At 53.4% G+C, this 24,182-nt stretch overlaps 1 protein-coding gene and 1 non-coding gene across 5 annotated transcripts in view; both read right to left on the reverse strand.

Annotated features, from left to right (window-relative positions):
* Nucleotides 1–331: 331 nt before the first annotated feature.
* CYTH1 (cytohesin 1) overlaps nucleotides 332–24,182 on the reverse strand; it is a 79,545-nt gene continuing 55,694 nt past the window's right edge. For all 4 annotated transcript variants that reach the window (XM_055320286.1, XM_055320296.1, XM_055320285.1 and 1 more), the window contains exons 2-13: nucleotides 21,087–21,169; nucleotides 19,655–19,719; nucleotides 17,975–18,041; nucleotides 17,515–17,633; nucleotides 17,155–17,235; nucleotides 15,709–15,821; nucleotides 14,424–14,572; nucleotides 13,911–14,022; nucleotides 8,759–8,835; nucleotides 5,876–5,947; nucleotides 5,093–5,247; nucleotides 332–2,193 (exon numbers count right to left, since the gene is read on the reverse strand). In XM_055320286.1, coding sequence (XP_055176261.1) covers nucleotides 2,115–2,193; nucleotides 5,093–5,247; nucleotides 5,876–5,947; nucleotides 8,759–8,835; nucleotides 13,911–14,022; nucleotides 14,424–14,572; nucleotides 15,709–15,821; nucleotides 17,155–17,235; nucleotides 17,515–17,633; nucleotides 17,975–18,041; nucleotides 19,655–19,719; nucleotides 21,087–21,169 — 1,172 coding nt within the window. In that variant the 3' untranslated portion in view covers nucleotides 332–2,114. The remainder of the gene's footprint in view (nucleotides 2,194–5,092; nucleotides 5,248–5,875; nucleotides 5,948–8,758; nucleotides 8,836–13,910; nucleotides 14,023–14,423; nucleotides 14,573–15,708; nucleotides 15,822–17,154; nucleotides 17,236–17,514; nucleotides 17,634–17,974; nucleotides 18,042–19,654; nucleotides 19,720–21,086; nucleotides 21,170–24,182) is intronic.
* LOC129518245 (U6 spliceosomal RNA) lies at nucleotides 12,486–12,589 on the reverse strand. The gene has a single exon (XR_008666152.1). It is a non-coding gene; the product is annotated as a U6 spliceosomal RNA (small nuclear RNA).

Consider the following 24,182-nt stretch of genomic DNA (forward strand, 5'->3'; position numbering starts at 1 on the left):
GCCGCCCCTGCAGGGCTGCCTCACCGCGACCCTCACGACACGGCGCAGCCTCCTCTGGAAACCGAGGTCCCCGGGAGGCCCGGTCCTCGATCTTCACTCAAAGCTGGGGGTTTGTCAGTTGGACTCTTCTTCCCGCAAAGGGGGCAACGGGCGAGCTGCTTCCTGCCTCGCTCTCCTGAGGAAGAGGACGGAAGCTCCTCCCGCTCCCGGTCCATACTCTTGCCGCCTGCAGAGACGGGGAGCCACTGGGCCTCCCTGCTCCGAGGCCGCCTGGCGGGCGGGGGGGCGGGTAAAGGAGGCCACAGACAGACAGCAGGGGTGCTTTGGGCAGATCTGGAGTTTATTTGCTGCAGTTCCTTGGCGCTAGTTTACAATGCAAAAAAAAAAAAAAACAAACGAACAAAAAAACAATTGGAATAATTATAATTTTTTTAAAACCCTGTCAACAACTTTCAGTCATTTCTTTATATTTTATATTTTGACAAAACTTTTTTTAAACAAATACAAAATAATCTAAAAGGAGAAAAACTATACATGGATTATTTACAGCTCTGATAAATAGACTAATACTGATCCAGGTGCCTCCGTGTAGTATCGGCGAGAGCTGGCGCGGGGGACGCGGCTGGCGGGGGGGGGGCCGGGGCCCGGCCCTCCTCCCGACCCCTTCGTGAGCTGGGGCTCCGGCAGGAACACGCCCGTGGCCGCTCCAGGTAGGACCTTGTGTGAAGGGGGCCCCGGAGAGCACCCTGGCCGGCACCCCGTCACGCCCTTTCACTTAAGTCCTCTGCAGAGAGCCAGGCGGCCCTGGGGGTGGCGGAGGGGCCGGGGTCACGGTGCCCGAGAGGACCGGCCACCCTTCGCCTTCGCAGGCCCCACCTGGCCCCGGGCGGCACGGGGGCGCCGGGATGGCCCGGGCCGGACCCCTCTGCCCGCACCGGCGCGCGGCCTGGACGGTGGCAGGAGCGGCCCCGAGAGTCCCTGAGAGAACGGCAGGAGGACGCCGCGTGTCGTGGCTCCCTTCACACCGCAAGGTAGGAGGCGTGAGGCCAGCCCGCACACAGGCCTTGGCGGGAGGGAAGGACACGAGGCGGCCGTGCCCCCCTGGGCAGCGGCGGCCCCTTCCCGTCTGGCCCCCGCCCCAGCGCGCCCACAGCGGTCCAGGTCAGGGCCAGTTTTGAGGCAGAAAAAGCTGAAGACCTAAGGTGATAAGACCTGCTCCTTCCTCTAAAACGAGGACTGTAGCTCTGGGGGAGGAGGAGGAACCGAGCAGGAAACCGTCCCGAGCCTCGGCCGGGCCTGCCTGCCTCACAGTTTTGGTTACTGGGTTTTTAAGCTCAAGGGAAAATGCTGACTTTGCGTCTTAAAGCCCAACAAGAAGGAACTCGGAAAGAGAAAAGACAGTGCGAGTGTCCAGCGGTTCTCCTCGGCCTCGGCGCCCCCAGCGCAGGGAGCGGAGAGCCGGAGCGGCCTGCCCGCCTGTGCCCGCCCGTGCCCACGCCTCTCCCGCGGCCCGGCCGGCCCTCCAGCTGCTGGGAAGCCGGCTCCCGCCAGCGGCCCGGGGCGGGGGGGGGGACCCCAGCGGCTGCCCAGGGAGCCCCCACCCCGGACCAGGCAGGATGCCTCCGAACGGCTCTACTTTATCTTTTTCTCTCTTTAAAAAACAAAAATATATCTTTATAGTACGTGGCTTCTCTTCCATTCCACTTCTTTCTTAACATAGAGTAATAATATATCGATACGTGTATTTATGGTGCAGGGTTGAAGGCTTCTTCACAGGGAAATAACCAAGAGGTAAACAGTCGGCTTCGGGCTCTGCTATCAGACCTGCTGAGCGAGAGACTTGCAGGAAGGAGGCTGATGTGCTGACAGGGGCTCTGATCTTTTTAGAGAGAGGCTCGCCTGACGGGCGTCAGATCCCTCTCCCCGGCGCTAACTGCCTACCCTTCTCCCACTTAAAATGAATAGCAAAGCTGAAGCCAGTCTCTAGGAATTCAGGGTGACGCCCAGCAGGTGACACCCCTGCTCGGCAGCCCACCCCCCCGTCCGTGGGGGGGACGGGGAAGGAACCCAGGGCCTCTCACGCCTTGCACGCTGGCACCGCTCGCTGTGCAGACTCAGTGTCTTTTCGTGGAGGAGACCTTCTTCTTCCGCGCCGCTAGCATCTCGTAGAAAGGGTCCCTGCTGATGGCTGCTCTGGACACAGAGGAGAGAACAAACAGGTTGAGGAACAGGCCCGGAGGGCTTGCACCCCCCCCCCCCTCGACTGTCACTGCAAAGGCCAAGTCAGCGCCGCCAACCGTCACCGTGTCCTCACAATGACTTAAGGGACAAGCTCTGGAAGAGACACATGGTCCGTGTGCCAAGACAGTTCTGCACTGTTTACTGCCTGTTTCTACCTAACCACGGGGCGGGTTTACGAACAGAGTGTTACAGACTCTAGTATTCCGGGCCAGAAAGGCAAACGTGGGACCTCAGTTCTACGGGACTGCGAGCGCCACACGATCTGTGGCCCGTGGCAGTCTGGCGCGTGCTGCTCAATGGCCGCCCCACTCTGGACCACGCAGCTTCTGAGTCCCGCACACACCGACCGACTCGATCACCAAGACCACAAGGTGGGCAGTCCGCAGTGTCACGGGGCCCTTAGGGGGCGGCCGGCCAGGCCCGGCGGGGAGGGAGCCTGCGTGTGCCCAGGCACTGCCCCAGAGAACCCAGCGCAGGACGGTGACAGCAAGGCCACCCCGGTGCACTCGTCAATCCCAACTGTCCAGCACATTGAGCCGCGGGCGCTCAAGGGCTTTTCCAGAGCTGCTACACTCTTAAGTGCCCACGAGTCTCCACGCTTGCCCACGAGCCCAGCTGCCCACTGGCTCTGCACCCGACCAGGTAGATGACAGGGGTCTGTTCACCAGAGATGACGCGTCCCCAAGTGCATCTGCACAGCTCCTTGGGGCAGCAAAAATCAGCAGTCCCTGGCATGTGTCCCAAGGGGACCTTGTCACAAAGGCCTCAGTTGAAGTGTCAAGAGCCAAGGGCGCCGAAGCCGAGGGCTGCCTGGCGGTCAGGAGTGCAGCTTCTTGAGTCACAGGCTCAGGTCTGAAGACCAGCACCATCTCTGTGGCTCTGGACAATTTTATTCACTGTGTTGTGCCTCGTGTCCTCACCTGTAAAATGGGGACAACCGTGCTTCCCTGGCTGCGGCGAAGAGTGAGGAGACGGTACCCGGAGGGCATGTGCACGGTGTGCGAATCCTGCACCACCAGCCAGGTGGTGCTGGGGCCCAGCCAGGAACTGAGCTTCCCAGGGACGGCCTGTGTGTGCCCTCCCACCCTCACTAAAGGACTGAACGATTCCAAACGTGTCTATAAAGAGGGCTCAGCGTTTCTGGCTGTAGGAGTACAGGCCACGGAACAGAGTAGGAGCGGCTGTGCACTGCCAGCGGGCTGCTCCAGTGATCACACGACGGGGCACACGGGGCACAGAGGGTAACCCATGCACACGCAAGCGCTTGGGACAACTGCAGAGCGTGCTTCAGGTTGGTCAAGCAGGTATCGGGGCAACAGTTACTCGCCGACGAAGTTACATCCTTTACTTCAAACCATATACTAGGCATAAATTTTGTAAGGGCTAAAGATTTAAACATTTTTTAAAAAGCACACGGTAAAAACAGCACAGGATACGTGGATGAGGATCACTCGCTGGCCGGGATGCCCAGCACAGCCCAGACCTCCGTGGGGGGCTTTTTTCAGTTTATATTTAAATTCCAGTGAGTTACCACGTGCTGTCATGTTACTTTCCGTGTATGACAGAGCGAGTCAGCACTTCCACGCGTCACCTGGGGCCCGCCACATGGGGGGTGCTTTGGGGTCTCATTTACTGGTACAGACTCCAGGGAGCCTCGCCCACTGGATGGAGGAGAGGAGCCACCAGGGTCACCACATGACCAGTCCCACCCCAAAACGTCCCGGGAGTCCTCCCCATCACACCGGAGGGGCAAGAGGCGTGCCAGTCACCAGGGAGCCCACCATTCACACCCGTGCTCAGGAGGCCGAGGGCTGGCAGGAGGGCAGGCGGCGTGCCCGAGTCAGAGGGAACTCGGCAGAGGGTGGCCTGACGCCAACCCCACATGCTCCGGCCCAGCCCATCTCTTCCACCGTAGGACTTCCGGGTGGGCTCCGGTGGAGTCCATCGTGGGTCTGTCTCGGGTCATCTGTTTGCTGTTTAACCCCGGCCAGATCCTGCACCAGCTTCAGCAGCGATACCAAAACACCCCATACCAGCGCACTCCCCCTCGGGAGCAGGCTGTGGCCAGGACAGGAGAGCGCCCATCACAGCGGCAATGTAGGGCCGCAGGGCCTCAGATTACCCGGTCAGGGCGGCCTCCCCGGCCTCCGGGGAACTCACGAGGCCCAGGAATGGGTCGACTGAGGGAACAGCTGGTAACGTCTGATGGGGAGAACCAGGACCCACCCTCAGGACACGCTGCCACCAAGACAAGCAGCCATGCCACACCAGTGGGGCGAGACGGCCATCTGGACAGGCTTCTTGGAAGTCCTGGGGGGAATGGGGGCAGCCCTAACCCGCATTCCACCTCGCACTGTGCAGCTAGCTCAGCAGGAGCCAAGCCCTGGGTCTGCCACTCTGTCCACACCCAGGTAAGCCTGAGAACCCTTCCCCCTGGTTCAGAGCCTCCGCCTCCCCGCAGCACAGGGGTGAATGGTGCGGGCCTAGCCTGTGACCCTGAAGCACGGCCACACGCCTGCAGGCGTGGGACACCTATAAGTGGGACACCTATAAGTGGGACAAGTCTCCCTGGAAATGATAAAACATTACAATTGCTATCTCCACTGCGCTGCCATCCTGACCACGAGGCCGAGGAGCCCTCTGGGAAGCCTAGACTCGAGCTGCTGTCTTGGCCAAGCACCCAAGGACCCACTGACAAACAGTCTGGGACTCCAGTCAGACTCTCCCCTGAAGATCTAACCCAGGAGCCCAGGCGAGGGGCGGGCGGCACGCTGGGCACGCTGGGCAGCAGACGTGTGCGAGGAGAGAGCCCTCGTCCGGTGAAAGCACCGCGACGCCTCAGATCACCTACTTGATGCACTTAATCCACTCCTCCTTCTCTTCGGGCGTCGGGGCCGAGATCCGGTACACGGTGTGGTTTCCTTCCACCACCCGCCCGTCAGCCTCCGTCTTGCAGGCCTTGATGACTTGGTCTTTGTTGTCAGGGATGTAAAGCTCAAAGCAGTTCTGAGAATCAGAAAAGAGAGGGAGACAAAGACCTGAGAAAGCTACTGATCAAGACCAAAAAATGTTTATTTCTCAAAGGACCCTTCGTTCTGACTCCCACGAAACACAGGCAACGTGTGCTTTCCTACGGCGAAGAGGAGCCCGGCAGTGAACGCCGGAGAATGTCGGCTGCCCGCCCGTCAGCCCGGCTAGCGAAGACACCAGCACACACGTCCGCTGTGCTCCCAACAGACCAGCAACGCGGCGAACAGCGGTAGGTACGCAGGTGCCTTCGAGAGCCCGGCCCGCAGCGCCGGCACATTCCAGGTACCGGGGGCGTCGGGAAGGCGCCTGAAGGTCCTGACACGGGCAGCCCGGTTGTGGGCGCTTCCTGCCGCCTTTTAAGGAAGGACAATCCCACCGCTCGTGGACAGGCCACAGGGACGCAGAGGCAGGGGAGGGGGGCAGAGGTCAGCCACAGCCTCGTCTCCGGCCCGAACGTGAAGGTGACTTTGAGTTGGGCTGAATCAGAGGCACGACACTCCTTTTCAGTTTTAGGTAAATCTTTGCACTTTCAGCCTTGTTCTAAGAACTGCTACCTTCTCTTTTGGGCCCCCCACCCCTACCCCGTCCCCCAGGAGATACTCACTGGTTTTTTGGAGTCCTCCACCTCCCGGATACTCAGATTCTCTAAAGGGATAATTCCACGGGGCTCCTTATCCTGTGGAACAGTGGCAGACACAGAGACCTCACGCTGGGTCATGAGCTCGCGTCCCCCCACGTCCCTCACTCAAGTTGCCGGGGCTCTGCTCTTCTCCCATAACCTCGGGCTCACAAATCAGCTCTGGGGCCCACACCCTACGTTCTAAAATCAGGAAGGGGCCAGGAAGCATGTATAGGAGTCCCTGTGGCCGGCGGCCTCTGTGGGGCGAGTGCCCAGGGGAGGCTCAGCACGTGTCCGGAAGAGCCCACGGGAGGCCCTCCAGCAGGGAGCACGCCAGCCTCTCACAGAAACCACGTGGCTCCTCCGCCCGGCTCCTGCACACACGCCTTCAGCCTCTGTTCTAGTGTCGGCAACCCCAGAAAGCCCTGGTCTTGCTCTAGGTGCCCGGCTCGCTGCCTCGAACGCCGGGGAGAGTTTAGTGCGTTTATGTACACTCATGACCCCCTGCCCTAGCTTTCCCCTCGCCAGACTGTAGGACCTTCAAAGAGAAACTGCCTCCCTGATGACTCCAGGTAGGTCTGCAAAGGCACCTCCAGGCCTGTCCAGAGCAGAGCCAGGACACCCCTGCCAGGCCCTGCCCCCGGGGGCCCTCTCAACAAAGGCCACTAGGCACATGCACTCCGCACCCGCCGGACGGCTAACGATGCCAACCTTCGCACTCCCTCTCCTGGGCATCCGGCCACCCCGCAGCCATGACTTCACTCCAAGTTCACCACGGCAGCTGGGCTAAGCCTTGGCACCAAGCTCCCTACGACAAATGCTCCTGACACACTGTGCACTCCCCATTTGCAGATTCAGGTTCCTTTCCCTTTTGGGGGGATAATCTTGGAACAGATGGGATCTGTGTACGTGCGGGTGCCGACGCTCCAGCATTGGGGTCACCTTTCCTGTCCTCCGTAACTGCTTACCTCTTCCCTGTCTTCACACTCGTCTTTTCCAGACACAATCTGTGACTGTCTCCAATCTTTCTTCTGTAATGGCGATCTTATTCTCGGCTAGTCTGTTCCACTCCTTATAGTTTTTACTTCTTATTACCTAACTTCTAGATCTGTGATTACACAGATCACCTGTTCTTCAACCTGCACCTTGCGGGGGTGGGGGGTGGCCAGCTTGTGTTCTGGCCCCTTCCACAGTCTCACGACAGAGCCGTGAGCAGAGGGCAGGCCCATCTGACACCCGCCACGCTCCAGCTCTTCTCTGGGACCGCCGCTGTCCTGCTTGGGGGCGGCGACGCTGCTCACGGGCACACTCCCTGTGACAGAGCTCCCACTGAGCTCCCAGCCCAGGGCCCACACCAACGTTGCAGGAAGTGAGGCCCATCTTCTCACTTTCCTATTTCACCAATTCCTACCCAGCTGCAGACTTTATTGCTCGCTGATCAGAAGAGGGAAGAAGCCCTACTGTTTGCTTCTCCTGGACTCAGGGCAAGGGGGAGGCAGCAGGGCTGTGTGGGGAAAGGTCCCTCCGCCCAGCCCCCAGGCCACTGTCTCTGCCCCTGCTCTTGGTCCCTGAGCTGTACTGAAGCAGCTGTCACTCGTTCCCCTAGATTCCCTGCACCATGTTGGGTGATTCTGTGTGGACGTTCTCCCTACCACCTTAACTATGAGGCCCCCCACCCCCGTGTCTGCAGAAACACACTCCCTGACGTCCTGTGGCCCCGTGCAACGCCAGCACGCTGCTGGATGGAGTGTGGGATCAGGCGATGCCACCACAGATGGCATCATGAGGAGCCACAGCATCCTGCAATCTCGCGGAGCCCACTCCCGAACCCAGGGCATACTGCTTACATGTCTGTGTATGTTTCATTTTAACCCAAAGAGTAGTGGGGAAAACCCAAACAAGACTTTAAAGATACCACTAGTCTAGGTATCTTCGAGAAAAAAGGCCAGCTCTGGGCCGGGCCGGGAGGTGTTGGGGGGGAGGGCAGAAAGGAATGTTCTGAGCTGTTCGCAGCGGTGCTCTGGGGGCGGGAACAACAGGAAACTAACTGGATGTCCCAACGTGCGGCCCTTGGGGGTGAGTGATGCCGCATCACAGGCTGATGCCCACTCCCCACGGAGCGTCACAGAGGACAGCCACCTCACCAGGCAGGTGCCAGGGTCCTGGCTCCTACTGAGGCTACATCCCTGACTTTCCTTCTTCACTGTCTTGGCAGGATCCGTGACCTTTACTCAGTGAAGACCTGGTTGTAGAACCAGCACCAACTGCCCTGATTAATCTCAAGTCCCACACTGCCAAGAACGGAGGCGTGAGAAGGGATCAAGAGACAGGTGGGCAGCCAGTCTGAGCCCGGCCAGCCAGGCTTTCTGGGCGCCACAGCAGAGGGAGCTTTGAAAAAGGTTTTATTTTCTCATTTTTATTCTCACAGGTTCTTATGAAAGAGACTTGCGTGTAACACAAAGCTGTGCTGTGATTCTGTTCCCGCTGAAAACCAACAGAACCTCCACGGTTTGAGAAAACTTCAAACTCCAGTAACTCCCAACTTCCCTCATTTCATTTTACTTCTCTTCTATTCTTTCAACCCCCGGGGCTGCTTCTCCTGCATCCAGAAAATCGGAATTCTCCACATTGTGATTTTCATGCACCTTTCAAGGGCCATAAACCCTTTCTTGGCAACTGACCTAGGCTGGCTGTTCCCAGCCCGGCTCTAAACCCCGCCTCTAACGCCCTGTGCCATGCAGGGCTTCCACCTCCGCCCACGTCACCTGCAGGGCCCCCCCCGATTCTGGGACCTCCCCGCCCGACTGGAGTCAGACAGAAACAGAGGCCTGGCCCACCCCTAGTCCCGCAGCAGACCCAGAGGCTCACCGTCGTATATTCAAAGTAGTAAAGGCAGTTGTCAGTGAGAATAAACCAGCGTCTTTTCCAAGTCTTGACCCTGCCACCTACGGAGCAAAAGGAGATGCGGGTCCGACAGGAGCCAAGCAGACCGGAGCAGGCTCCGTAACATGACCCCCCACCCTCAAAGAGCTCGAGGGCGGGGGAAGCGAGGGGCAGGGGTACCAGAACATTGAGACCATGGCAAAGTTTACATCAGTAACAAGACACAGAGCCAAAACAGAAGCACCTTTCACAGAGTGAAAGTCTGTGGGTACAAGCAGAGCAAGCAAGTCAGGTGGCACCTGGAGATGAACTCAGGAGAGTGGGATGAGAGCATGGCTGGGGAGGGAACCCGGGCGATGAGGACACGCGATGTAAATCTGACTGGGCTGGAGATGTGCCCCTGGAAGCCCGTCGGTGTGGTGGAAGTGGGCCGACAGAAGAAAGGGGGGAGAGGGGCCCGGGCCCGGCTACACTGCTGGGGCACCCTGCCCGGGTACAGAAGGAGGGCTTCATCAGAGGGGGCAGGAGTGAGGAAAGGGGAACTACGATGTGTCAACCCTTCACAATCACATCTACGGCTTTCCTGGGGAGTGGAACCCAAATTCCTACCCCAACCTTCCTGATTATAGTGAAACTCTATACTGGCTTTCAGGCCCCGGGCCGGTGTCCTGCAAATGAAATTTCCCCAGAGTCTTGAGTGAGACAAGGGGGAGTCCCTGCACCAGGAGGAGCCCACCGGTGCACAGAGGCAGTGCTCGGGAGCCTTTCCAAGCCTGGACTCCTCACGTGGAGCTCTGAACACAATGAGCGAGAGGAGGGGCCGCAGACCAGAGGGACGGTGGTGGCCGTGAGTGCCGAAGGGGCCCCTCCATCATCCTCAGCGTCTCAGTGGGAGGACCACGCTGGGGCCGTGAAACTCTGCTCAGGACAGCACTGGGGAGGGCGGCTCAGCTGCGGGCTGTCTTAGTGAGGCTGCATCCCGCACCCTCCACGGCCCTGAGCTGGACCTGGTCCTGCTCTGCTTACGCCGGGGCAAGGGGCAGCTTCCTGAACCATGCAAAGGCCTCCCCGTGTTATGATACGCATGCCATTCTGTCCGCACTTCTTTCTGCCCTGACAGTTTATGCTCTTCTGCCTAAAATGTAACCTCCAGAGGATATCACTTCTCTCACCTTCCCAAAAGACAAGGCCCGCGGGGTGCAAAGCTGGTATGACCCGAGTCATGCTTCCTCTCTTGTCCCTCACCACAGGGAGCTGAGCCAAGGGCAGGGTGCTTTTCAAGGGTGTGCTGCTAGGGGCTGGGCCGGGCCGGGCCGTGCCCACATGCTCACACCGGGTTTCCTGATAGGACGTTACGGAGATGGCGGGGTGTAAAGTCTCGGGGAGGTTAAGTGATTGATCATGAATTGCCACGGTTCTAAACAGACCCAGGTTGTGGAGGGCTTTGCTATCAGCACACGCACAGTGTCCACCTGCCGGGGGGCCCTATGCTAGCATCAAGCCAGGACTGGCCCTCTAGCAGCAATTTGCCAGTTTATGGGAGCATGTGCCTCTGGTCCCTAAGGCCCTAGGGCATGAATCAAGAAAAAAAACCACAGATGGAAATATGACATGCATGTGGAAAACGGGAAAGGCTGGGCAGGATCAAAACAAACGAGGGAAAGAAAGAAGACAAGGAATATATTTAGAACTGGAGCCAATATGTTATAAAAAGGCACCCCCGCCCCCACTTCAGAGGCTGGGAAACCGGCTCTTCTACCTCTTGGGCCTTCATCTCCACACAGGGCTCGGTACACAGGACACCTCAACCCATGCTGACTCCCATGCGCTCCCCCCACAGGACCACCCAGGGGCCCTCGGGGCTTAGGAGGTCATGGAGGAGGGGTCAGATGCGAAAAGGAAGAAGGTGGAAGGAAATCTAGAAGGAAAAGCGAAGCTGGAAAGATCCCCTCCCTGATTACAGAACCTTGATGATTTCCCCTGACGACCTGCTGCGTCACAGAGACCTCTGCCGTGAGGGGCATCACGGCGGTCCCGGGGCAGGATTTCCATGTTGAAAGAAACAGACATGAAACAAGCAGACAGACCAATGCGCGCACCTAGGACAGTCCCTGTGGAACTCACAGGACACCTCCCACCCCCGGTGCAAAGGCCAGGCGCCGTCTTCCCTAGCGCTGACGGGTGCCCAGAACGTGCTAACGACTGTGTTGAGCGTTGGGGCTGTTCTCTCTGGTGCTGGAGCACACACCTGAGGAGCTGCTCCTCTAGGAAAAACCTAACCCCCAAATCAGCAAGTGGAGGGAGGTCCCAACGGCATAACTAAGAGGCCAATTTGGGGTTTTTAACAGTATTCATTGAAAAAGAGGAGGGAGAAAAACAAAACAGAACATGAAATACGGAGTCGAGGTCATACGCCCTCCTCTAATACCCAGGACTTCCGGGGAGAGAGGGGGCTCTGGGTGTCTTTTTTTTTTCCCCCCAAACTTGGCATCCTTTGAGTTTAGGAGATGCCATTTCCCTGTTTCATGCATAGGCAAATGTCCCAAGCTGTCTCATTTACTTCTCGTCCTGGCGTGCTCTCTGATCAGAGTGTATCAGGAGCATGTGTCGCTGAGAAGTCAAACCTCCCTTCTCCTCCTCCTCCTCTGGAGAAATTACTGGAATTCACAGGTGTCAATTTGAATGTAACACAGATAGACTATGCCTGGCCAATCATTCCAAGAGAAAATTCAGTGAGTACTTTCTCTGCTTTTCTAAACCCACTCTTAGTATGTTTTCTCACATCACGGCAGTCAGTAATGTTTATCCCACGGCCTGGTACCTTGCTGTCTGATGCACTGTGTACTAGCCCTGAAAGGGAAACCATGAACCCCTGATCCTGACCAGTTCCCTAGGGACTGTACAGTAAGTTAGAAGCAGCATTAACACTACCACCAGCAATTAAAAAACAAAATAACCAAAAATAACAAAATAAGAAAAACGCTGCAGCAAGTACAGTGGCCTTGGCAGAGCGAGCGAGCAGGTTGGGGGGATTACATACCTCCTGGAGTTTGGGGCAAGGAAAAGGAGAGCCAAAATCATGGAAACATACAAATGAGGGAGAAAAGAAAATTAAAACAAAGAAATTAAACCAAACTCCTTAATCTCAAAGTGCACTGTATTAGTCATTCACATCTGTCCTGGGGGAGCCAAACATGAAATCACTAGCGGGGCGAATGCCACTGTCTGGCGTGTGAATGGGGGAGCTTGTTTCATCCGCCACGCACCACCTGGCGAAGGCGGGATCTGCAGCACTACCGAAAACCTGGCCCCAAATATGCCGCAGATCCATTCTCACAAAGTGAATGTTTATTAGTACATCCAGAATCCGGAGCTAAGAGGGGAAAATTTAGTGTCTCTCTGCAGATGGCTATCACTTTTTAAGGTGTGTGTAAGAACGCACACACATATCCCCATGAATACATACGTACACATGTGTGCACACAAGAATACACATTCTTACGGCCATATGCATACATGGACATACACACACAACTGCAGATGGCTGGGAGCCCCGCCTTCTGCAGCACGTAAGTACACGGGGGGGGGGGGTGATCCTAAGTGGCTACAATGAAAACACAATATGAAGACTTAGGGCTTTGGAGGAGCTTTAGAAAAGGTAATGCAATGACCTCAAAACAAATCCCACATTTTGTTAATTTTTTTTCCTTTTAAAACTATGGGATGCCTCATGAATTTACATGTCATCCTGGTACAAGAGCCAAGATAATCTCTGCACTGTTCTAATTTTAGCATCTGGGCTGTCAAAGCTAACACTCAGCATTAGCATTTAAACAAATTTCACTGGAGGGGAAGTAAATCCAAACTTGGATGTACTTTTTAGATTTCCAGTGGGTTTCCTTTTAGCTCGGTCCACTTGGCAGGAAAGGCATGGAGCAGGACGGCTGTCTCTGGGGTTGGCCATTTTAGAACCTTCGCTTCAAAGATTCTACTGGCTTAGAGACGTGAGAAATGTCGGCCAACTCAAGAGATGGCCAAAACCCCGATTGGAGAAGTGGTGCTTTCAGGAGAGTTTATGAAATAATTATATAGAAACCCAAGGTCTTGGGCTATGCTCTTTAAAGGAATTATAAATCCTACTGCTACCTGAACTGGTCAGAAATTTAAGATTCCATTTCAGCACTTCTCAGGGGTGTCAGTCACAGCCAAGAGAGTAACGACTTCTAATTTCACCAGGACTAGTCACTGAAATGGTAGAGGGGGAGCACCTCCTGGTAATTAGGGAACCCACGCATCAAAAGGCCAAGGCAGAAGAAAAGAGGAACGTATTCTTCCCCCAGGGCCAAAAAAGTGCCGATTATGTCCAGGGGCTCTCTGTGTTTTGGGATGATTAATGAAATAATCACATATGGGCACAAACGTTCCTTTTGGTTACTCTATCACCTCCATACAAGGCATGATTACAAATTTCAGCAACATAAGTTCACTTTTGGCCGAGGGAAGAGGAATATATATATATATATACATTTTTTTTTTTTCTGAATGAACAAAATCATCAAAGTGGCTGATTCGGATTGGAAAGGAGGTTGGGGGTGGGGTGGGGAACCACTGCCCGAGAATGAGTAAGAGCGCTGTGGGTCGCATTGCAGCCAAGGGCTCAGGTTTGCCATGCATACTGCCTGTGGGGAGCCAGATGCAGAAGGAAGTGATGATGCACTGGGGTGGGGGGGCGGGAGCGCCAGATATAAATCTGTGTGATGGGAAGTAGAGAGATGGACACGGCTGGCCACCCTCCCAGGGACAAAGAGGGCAGAGAAAGGACCAGGACCAGGTTCTCGGGGAACCACCTTGAAATAAAACCTGGCTAATCAACTGCAGAGTAAAAATGTGGAGTGTGAACCCATGGGAGCAGCGTTTATGCAGAGTGAGTCTGCACCCAGCAGTATCTGTATATGCCGCGGGGCACTAACTGTGGAGGTGGATCTCACCAGAACACTAGCAGTTCATCCCAGAGTCTCTCCATAGTGCCTCCTGTCACCAACCCCACTTTCCCACAGCACATGGATGTGCGAGTGCACGCACGCATCCTTTCTTTCTGTTTCTGCATCAGGAGCCCTGACCAGAGTGCGTTACTTACCGAGTTTCAATAGCCAGCCTTCCCGGTCTGGATTGAAGAAAGTGTGAGTGAGGTCATTCCCATCATCTTCTGGGATTTTAAAGGGTTCGTTTTTTATGCTCTCATACAGATTCTGGGATAAAAGACGACATTGTATGTCTCTGGTTCTAGAAACATCTCTTCTCCCTCCCCTTTCTCTTCATTCATTCAGTAAGCACAGGTTATGTGCCATGATTTGTCAGGCACTGCGAACAGAAGAACAGGACCAGTTCTGCCTTCGGGCAGCTCGCAGAGACAAAATAAGTAAGATGCCTAATGGATAATTAAGAAAGAAAAGAAAGCAGCCTGACTTCCTCTCACACTTTGTTTCAGACTTATAAACCACTTTCCCCTCCTGATTCCCTTGCTGGGCCTCATGACTACTTTCTTCATGGACTTTATATAATTAAAGAAATTTTACGAGCAGACCATGGGTGGGCCATATGTCTCACTCTTGTGCCATGTTCACCACCACCTGGGCTAAAGTGCGCTCACCCGGAGCAGCTCCTCGGGCAGGTCCCCCCCATCATTGATGCCACGATTCATGGCGATGAACCTTTCCACAGTGGGCTTATCCTTGACATTGGGGTTGTGCAGGCTGGTGTTCAACATGATGATGGCAAATGAGAGGACGTAACAAGTGTCTAAAGAGAAAAGCAAAAAGAAGATCAGAAACATCTGGCCAGAAGGACCAAGAAATGTCCCATGAAATCAAACTAAAAGCCATGCTCTCAAAAGGATGAGACAAATCCACGCATCGGGATGCCTTCTAAATGCACACTACTGACTGCTGCTGACTAAAGAGGTCCAGGCACAAATAAGTGCATCAAATATTCAAGACTTAAAGGTGATTATTTTTCAGATTGCAAAAGGAGAACGCAGCAGGCAACCTGGAGAACGACACAATGTGTAAAAAAGAACATACCAAATACCTATGATCCCTCTACCTGCTAATGACTTATTTTGTTTCCTTACACAAATGTGCCTCGTGCAGCACATCACAAATGCATCTCACAGATGCACACTCTGACAAAACTGGAATCAAAGCAGAAACATAGTTTTGATCCTGCTTTTTTGCTAACCTTATCAGCATTTTCCTCATGTCAAATAAAGCCTCCTCTTAAATACAAATTTTTTGTTTTTTAAATTCTTTTACTATTTTTTAAGATTTTATTTATTCATGAGAGACAGAGAGAGAGAGAGAGACAGGCAGAGAGAGAAGCAGGCTCCATGCAGGGAGCCCGACGTGAGACTCGTCCCAGGTCCCCAGGATCAGGCCCTGGGCTGAAGGCAGCGCCAAATAGCTGAGCCACCCGGGCTGCCCGAAATTCTTTTTTAAATTCAAGTATGGTAGACACACAACATGACGTTAGTTTCAGGTGTATACATGTTGCCTCAACCACCTCGTACATTACTCCGTGCTCACCACCATAAATGAGCCCACCACCCATCACCACTCGGCGTTACCACAGTATCACCGACTGTACCTCCTATGCTGTACTTTTCAGAATTCTAGTTGTAAAACGAGTAAGCCAAAGAGATGAAGGACAGGATTTTTAATAGTTGCACATTGCCTAACAGCTACTACAACTTACATTCCCACCCCCTTATTCCTACTCCCTGGACTTCTGGATCATTCCCAACATTTTACTATTATAACTACCATTTAAATCACTGTTCTTGGCATGAACCCAGGCCCTGTTGTTCTGGAAACTATCTAGCGCCGAGAGAGACTTTCGTGGGAAATGCTGGCCATCAGTGGGGCACACGGCCGCCCTACCTGTGGACTGGAACACCCCATTATTACACTGGCAGTAGCGCTGTGCAAATGCCTCCATCATCCGGTCAATCTTCTGGGCCTCTCCCGGTAGCCGGAAGCTCCACAGGAACTGCCTGAGTGGTGAGGACAGGTATGTTACTGCGCTTGGGCTCAGGGACACCACTCACTTCTCCAGGAATGGTTGTTACATTTCCCATGGATTTTAATACGAAAGTGCAAAAGGGGGACCCACTGGCATTGGGCTTCTGCTCCCGCAGCTCTTAGTAGGTGCAAACTACGGTTCTGTATCACTGTTCTCTTAGTCAAAGGTAAAGTGTTTAAGAGAAAGTGAAAAATTAAGGTTTTACTGTATAACAGAATGATTCTCCTCTTCAGATTAATATACAAGGCTGAAATAGAAATAATGTTCACGTTCATGAGCTCTCATCTCTGGAAAATAAGATGAGGTGGTGGAAAAAGAAGATTTTCTATCAAAGCATTCACAATTGATCCCTTTAAGTCAAAGAGGGACCATGGCCAATAGGTCTCATTGTGCATTATTTTCACCTACCCAAATAGCAACACAAAAAAGATGGTGCTGTTGACAGCCCCCAGCAGCCAGGACACTGGAGGACAATGTCTCCAAAGATTTTGTAAAAATGGCGCAGCCCCGGTGGCGCAGCGGTTTAGCGCCGCCTGCAGCTCGGGGCGTGATCCTGGGGACCCTGGATCGAGTCCCACATCAGGCTCTCTGTATGATGCCTGCTTCTCCCTCTGCCTGTGTCTTTGCCTCTCTCTCTCTCTCTATGAATAAATAAATAAAATCTTAAAAAAAAAAGATTTTGTAAAAATGGGGGCACATGGATGGCTCAGTTGGTTGGATCTGACTCTTGGTTTTGGCTCATGTGTCATGAGATCGAGCCCTGCCTATGGCTCCATGCTAAGTGTGGAGTCTGCTTGGGACTCTCATTTCCTCTGCCTCTGCCCCTCACCTGCCTTTGCACGTGTGTGTGCCTGCACTCTCAAATACATAAATCTTAAAAAAAAAAAAAAAAAAGAAAAAAGATTTAGTAAAAAATGTAAATTTACTTTCCTAAAATGAAGTGAACAGCTACTGAATTCCTATTCTAGGGCAGAGGATCAAAGGGTTTTCTACACTGAAAACTAGAAAAAAAATTCCAAATTTAAACATACACCAATTTCCCAATGAAATTTCCTATTAAAAGACATGAGGAAGAGTTTTGTGAAATTTGCCTTCAGGACGGGGGTTGTTATTCAGTTCTCGTTAACCATCCAGTCCTCTCGGCCACAGGCTCTTAGGCCACTTTCCTTCAACATACAACATACTTCAGGATGCTCAACACGGGCCCCCAGAGACATCCCTTCACCAAAACGCCACATAGGACAGACCTGGCACAGAGATGTGCCTCTCCCACCTCCCAGGGCACCATCCCCAAACACACTCACCGTAGTGCCTGGACAAGGTTAAGGTCAGTGAACTCATGTAACTCCACAAATGCATGAAGAACCTGGATATTAAACTCGTCTCTAGCAAGAAAAACAAAAATGGGGGTGGGGGTGGAAGTCAGAAACCGAGCCTGAGAATCCAAGCTTCCAGCCCCAGCCAGGCACTTTCCAAGCCGAGTCCCGTAGCCCCACAGACTCCATACACGGCGAGGTCCCCACCAGGCACCGTTCGCCAGTACAGCCCCCCTCCCTCAGCACCAACTGAGGACAGAACCCAGCTGCCCGAGGACAGCGCTCTCTTTGGGGACTTGGAGCACACTGGAACTGCTGACAACCCGCTCCTTTCTCCTGAGGCCTTACCTCTCCCCCAGGTAGTCACCAATGGCAGTTTTGTTGAGGCCTTCCCCTTTGTACAAGAACTGGGCGATGTCTTCACAGGTGTTCTTCAGCAGGTCATTCTCTATTAAGAATTGGATCCCCTAGAAGAGACATCAAGGTTGCCGATGACACTCACACCCTAGAAACCTCTAGAAAGGAGGGGAAAGGGCAGAGGAAGGACACACAGCAAGTATCTAATAAATACTCGGCAATGGACACGAAGGGTTAGGGGAGTCCCAGCTGAGGAGCCAGGGCAGAGGACGTGACACAGGGACGTGTGCTCCACAGAAGGGCAGGAAGCTGTGACGGGCACTACCGGGCTCCATCTGAGCGTTGCAGACGCCCCATCTTAAAGCCCGAATACTCTGGTTTCTCTTCAGATCGTATAAATCTTTCACCTTATTTAAAGCCCGAGGCCCCCAGTAGCACCCTCTCCACTCACCTTTTTAGGGTCCATGTTAAATTTTTTCCTGCCCATGGCCACCTGTTTGTTCCTCTGCATGTTTTTCCTGTAAAACAACCACCACAGCCATGTTAGTACTCCAGGCAGTCAGGAAGCTGTGAAGGCCTAGCATCATTCCCACTTGCACCCACGGACTTGTAGAGAGTTTTGAAAGTGCTATCAGGAAAGCACAGGTGTACTTAGGTCTAAGTGTGGAAGGTCAGCTGAAAGCCTGATCCCCTCCCCAGGTTTGTTTGTTCCTTTTACTCCATGCTTCTCTTTTAACACGCTTAAAAAAAAAAAAAAAACTTTAAGGTATCACGTACATATCATAACAATATGCCCATCTTAATTGTATGCTTGAACGGTTTTTAGTAAGCTTATGAAGTTATGCAGCTATCACCACAACCAGATGCAGAACGTTTGTCACTCACACAGCAAGGGTGTGCTGTGCTGTGTGAGTGACATGTGAGTGACCGGCCTGTGACCTTGACCAGCCCGCCCCGTGCCCACCGGCTGGCATTCCAGCCGCCTACAGCTAGGGCGGGGAGAAGTGAGAATGCCATAAGCACCACTGCACATTCTTTCCCTGGGCGTGCTTTCATCTCTCCCAAGTGAACACCTGGGCACAGAACTGCTGGCCATGGCACGGGCGCGTGTGTCACATGACAAGAAAGTGCTGCTCCCGAGTGCCGGCACTCACCGACACCAGGGACCGTGGGCCCACTCTCAGTCTGGGCCTTCTTACCACTGAGTCACATGTGTTCTGGATGCAAGTCCTTTTTCAGACACACTATTGCAAATGTTTCTCCTTGTCTGTGGCTTACCTGTTTCTTTTCATAGTATCTTTAAGCACAGAAGCTTTAAAGTTTGATTAAACTCCAATGTATTCACTGTTTTAAAGCCACAATTTTTAAAAATGTAAGGTAAAAAGGCTGTAATCCCAAACTGACAATACGGAGCCCGGCAGTGATGAGCTGGCCATTCTCCGCAGACCGCCTGGCTTCACTAAGCCCTAAAGGCACCGCCCATACCCGCTTAAAATAACAAACTCAAATGGTCTTAGGAAGCCAGACAGGGGACTTAGGCTTACAAAAATACAGACATGTAGTGAGTTAGAAACAGCCCAGTTAGTGCATTAAGTACTTAGAAAACGGTCTGGGAACCCCATTCAAAACTAAACTCTGGAGGTCACTGACACTCATGCCATTAACCTGCAAGCGCTTCTCGCAGTGTTGCACTAGAATGCCATGTCCAAGCTCTGCTCCCAAGCGCAGGGGAGGCACAGGCGAGCCCCCTGTGGCATCCGCACCCAGAAACACCGGGCGCTCCAGCCTTCAGAAATGGTGCGAGCAGCATTAAGCTTTTGACGCTAAGGAAAAGCACAAACTCTAAAATGCAAACACAGTGGACAGCAAAGGGAAGAAACACCAGGTCACACAGTCGTTTAAGGGCTGTTCCAGGCTCTGGGGGCCTTCAGAGTTTTCTGCTTTGATGTCTGCAATGATATGAAGGGCCCTCCCCTGCACTGAAGAGGGGAGGACAGGAAACACAGTGTCGTGCGTGCTTGCTAGGGACCGAGGGCAGAAAGCACACTTCCCTGGCCACATGCTGCAAGCACAGGCCGGGAGCTCGGGAGGCCCCAGCCACATTACCCAGCCGGCAGCTGGGCGAACTCACCTTTCTTCTGTGGACCCGAGGTTTTCAATTTCATTAGCTACCTCTGCTATCTCATCCTTGAGCCTCTACAAAACAGATAATCCAGAATTACCAGGGGGGCCGATGCAAGCGAGAGGAGCCCCTCTAACAGCTCACAGAACTCCCTCCAAGCAAAAACAAGATAAAGCAAAGCAAAATAAAATAAGGCAACCAGAAAAAAAGTCTTTAACATTCCAGAAAATTCATCTGTTCAACAAATATTTGTTGAGGTCCTACCGGATAGTAAACATTCCGAGGAATACACAGGTGAGAAAGATAGCTCCTGACCTCAAGGATCACAGTCTAGGGAAGAAACTCATAAGCATACACACCATGTAAAATACGTATTTTTTCACTGAGATGGCTGCGCTGCGACAGCGCGACAGTGGATCGGAGCATCCCTGTAGCTCGCTAAGCCAGTGTGAGAGGGCTCAGGAGGAAGGACACACGCCCAGCCTGCGCGGCCCGCGGTGCCTGGGCTGGGCCAACACTGCCGCCAAGCGGCTGGCAAGGGGAATGGCCAACCCGAGCTCCTGCCTCCCCTCAGCCCCTTTCGTGGGTAAGGCCGACCCTCAGAATGGAGGGTCACGGTCACGGCGGAGGGGGCCTGGGGTGAAGAACTGCTAGGATTTCCTAGCATTCACCAAAGAGGAATCAAAGGATTAGGGCAAGTGATCGATTATACTGAAGTCAACAGCACAGCAAGTCTTTCCTTTCCACTCTCTGCAGCTTTGGGGACCCAGAGTAGGTCCCTGCCCTCCTCTCCCCAGCCCCGAGCTCCCAAATGTTCTACAAAGAATTCTACAAGAATAACATCTGCTGCCCTAAGGGCTAAAATAATCCAACCAATGGCTTCTATGACTTCTGTCCTACAAAGCTTCACAGCTCCACAAAGGATCTCAGAAACACTGATGAAACAGCGCTTGCTGCTTAAATATCTCACAGGGACGAGCAGAGACGCTAAGTCCTGTAGCAACAGGGCCTCATTTACCCCTGATGGCAACCCATCAACAGGTGCTTTCACTCGTTATCTTACAGCTGAAGGAACTGATGTTCAAAGAACCCGATTCCTTTTATCTGAGATCGCTCCTCCAGCAAGGGGCCGAGAGCCAGGACCGGACGTGGGTCCAGCTTCACCCGAAGTCCGTGTTCCAAGCCCCTGAGCCCTCACCCACACCCCACTCGGTAGTGAGAACCCCGCCTGGGAGTCAGAGGGCCCGGGTCACCTAGTTGTGACAACTGACCAGCTAGGGGAGGGTTCACGGACCACCCGACCTAAGAGTCCATCTTCTCACCGGTGAGACCCGCATGACTACACTTTCCTCAGAGCTGGGGCGGGGTCAGCTCAGAAGGCGCCTCTCTGTAAAGGACAGCTGGCACCGGGCGGGCGGGCGTCCCTGCTGTGACCTCCTACCTGAATGTCGGCCAGCAGCTCCTGCTTTCTCCGCCGGATATTCTCCAGTTCCTGACGCTCCTCTGCCGTCAGGTCACTGGGAACTGCAAGAAAGGAGGGAAATGTTACTAAGAAAGCTTTCTCTCACCAGAAACAAACAGACCCCGGAGACCACAAAAGGACAAGGACACCACGGAAGAAACTAGAAGCCCATTTTGGAAATGGGGACAGCTCTGGCTCCTGTTCTCCATCAGCTTCACCAAAGGAAGCAAGCGCCCTGCTCTCAGAGAAAAGCTCTGCTGAAGGCGCACTTGCCATGGAAACAAGAGAGAAAAGGCAGCCTGAGGTCAAATGAGGTTGGCCAGGGATAAAAGGGGACTGTCAGCCGAGCCCTGGCCATCTTCAGCCCTTGCGGCGGGGACACTGGAGGCCCCCGCACTGGGCCCACCCCGATCCACAACCACGTCCACGATACCCGTAAGTGGGGAGGGGACAGACTACACACACGCAGGGGGGAGAGTCCAGAAGGAGACGCCCCACCTGAGCGCTTAACTCTGAGGACAGGGTGACTTCACCCGGGCTTTGCACGCTTCCCGCTGCGTTTTCCTGCGCTCTCCTCCACAGAGTCCCTGAGTTCCCAGTTCTCCCCACACAACACTTCCTCCCCCGACACGCACAGGGGCTTGGACAGAAGCCCCCTCGCAGGGCCCTTCTGAATGTGCTGGGGAAAGGCAGGGGGTCGGGAAAACCGGGGTTCGAATCCTGGCTCCAACCCACCAGCAGCAAGCAGGGGCACCCTGCCCCAGGCAGCCCCTCGGCCCAAGGCTCCACGCGCTCAGCAGGCCGCCGTAAGGACAGAGTCCAGCGGGGAACGCGGGAGCCGCAGAGCCTTGGCTCCTGTTTCCTTCAGGGCAAGAGCAAAAGGCACCCACGTGGCCTGATGGAGGGGGCAACACAGGGATGCTTCTCCACCCGGGTGGCGCCTGAACAAGTTAGAACGGCACCTCGTGGCACAGGCCACAGGTGGCTACCAAGCACCTGAGATGTGACTAGACCAGTTCGAGATGGACTATGTGTGTAAAATACCCGCCAGACTCTACACGAAAAGGTAAAATAGCTCCTGAATATTTTATACTGATCACACATTAAACTCATTACTTGATAAATAAAATATACTATATCTCAACTGATGTCACTTGGGCCATGGGAAGTAACGCTGCATTTTGTGACTCTTACTATATTTCTTTCTTTTTTTTAAAAAAAAGATATATTTATTCATGAGAGACACAGAGAGAGGCAGAGACACAGGCAGAGGGAGAAGCAGGGTCCCTGCAGGGAGCCCGATGCAGGACTCGATGCCAGGACCCCGGGATCACACCCTGGGCAGAAGGCAGAGGCTCAACAGCTGAGCCACCCGGGGCCCGGCCCCTCTTACTATATTTCTACTGGACAGCACGGAGCTGGAACAACAACAGCTCTGCCTACAAGCTTGGACCTGTGACTCCCTTTCTGGGACACTGAGACTTTATTGCACTTGGAGACTTTCCCCAAGTATTTCATAAAAATCATGGAAGACAATAAAATAGGGTAGAAACAACTGGCAACAGTGATGTCTACAGCACAGGTGAATTACCTCCCTTAGGTAAGCTGGCTTTTTTTTTTTTTTTTAAGTAGGCTGCACACCCAGCATGGAGCCGGACGTGGGGCCTGAACCCACAGCCCTGAGATCAAGATCTGAGCTGAGACCAAGAGTTGGACACTCAACCGACTGAGCCACCCAAGTGCCCCAATGTTCCCCCCCAATCTTCTCTCGAAAAGTGTCTTTTAAACTTCTCCAAGACACACTACAGAACGCATTTGCCACCTCGACCCGATCTTCTCCATACACAACAGTACCAGAAACGTACCTTCTTTGTGTGACATCCACTGACATTTTCAATCATCTTACCCTTCATGTTCTTCACAATGGCTGTGATGTCACAGCCTAACTAATTCACCGAGTCCTACAGTAAGGAAGCACCCATGTCAGAGGCTGGGGGATTCCAGTCCAGGTCACCTTCGAGGAGTGACCTCACCGCATCCCGGGGAACTCCGAGGGAACAGTCACCAGTGCTGGACTGGGGACAAATCAGCTCAGTTAGAGTGAACACCACCCTGAGAAACAACACAGACTCTCCCAATGCAGACTCCAATCTCAAGAAAAGCACACCTGAAGGAATTAATTCTGGTTTTTCTGGATTTCACAGAGAAGAATTTCTAGTCCATGAAGACTAGAAGATCTCTTTAAGAAATAATTTCCTGAGGTTCTAGAAGACAAATGTTCATTCTAATATAACACGGTGTTGAAAATTTGAGGCAATAGTTCATTTTTAATAGCTGTTCCATAGGGGAGAATAATCAGGCTTTGGTTTTGAAGCCACAGAGTCGGCTTAATCAGATCAACGGGTCCCTAACTGAGCAGAGGTAAGATTAAGGCCCTCGGAATGAGGCTGATGAAAAACAGACCCAGCATGTAGAAAATTTACATCTCTAGATTGCTGTGTGCCCCGGGAAGCCAATGTTTCTCATTCCAGATTGGAAAATCTCTGTGGTTGCTTTCTTGTGAGAACCTCAGCACCCAACCAGTCTGGGATCACAACCACACACGGCCATTTGTCTAGAGGGTCACAATCTATAGTTTCTGTGTTATAAACTCAGAATGTGCTGCCAATCCTCTACCTTCCAAGATACTATCGTAGAAACAGTAGAGGAATTTTTAAAAAGCTATCAACCTCCTATGTCAAGTACAGGAAGCGGGGCCATGGCAAAAATGATTTCAACAAACTTCTGGGACAGAGAAGCAGAGTGCCAACTCCTCCTCCTGGAAGGCAAAAACTCCACGGCAGTGGGGGCCTCGTGCACCTATCACTGCCACGTCTGCAGTGCCCAGCACAGTGCCTGACACACCAAAGGCTCTGAATGTGTATTTACCTGAGGCCAAACAAAAGAACTGAGCAGAGCAGCTAGGCTGGGAGACCTGGGATTGCCCTACAGCGAAGCAGGTTCAGTCCAGCCAGACTAAAGCACAGCCACGCTGCACACACGCCCCCACCCCACCCCACGGAGCTCCCATTTAAC

The sequence above is a fragment of the Nyctereutes procyonoides genome, unplaced genomic scaffold (genome assembly GCF_905146905.1).
Source record: "Nyctereutes procyonoides isolate TBG_1078 unplaced genomic scaffold, NYPRO_anot_genome, whole genome shotgun sequence".
NCBI lineage: Eukaryota > Metazoa > Chordata > Mammalia > Carnivora > Canidae > Nyctereutes > Nyctereutes procyonoides.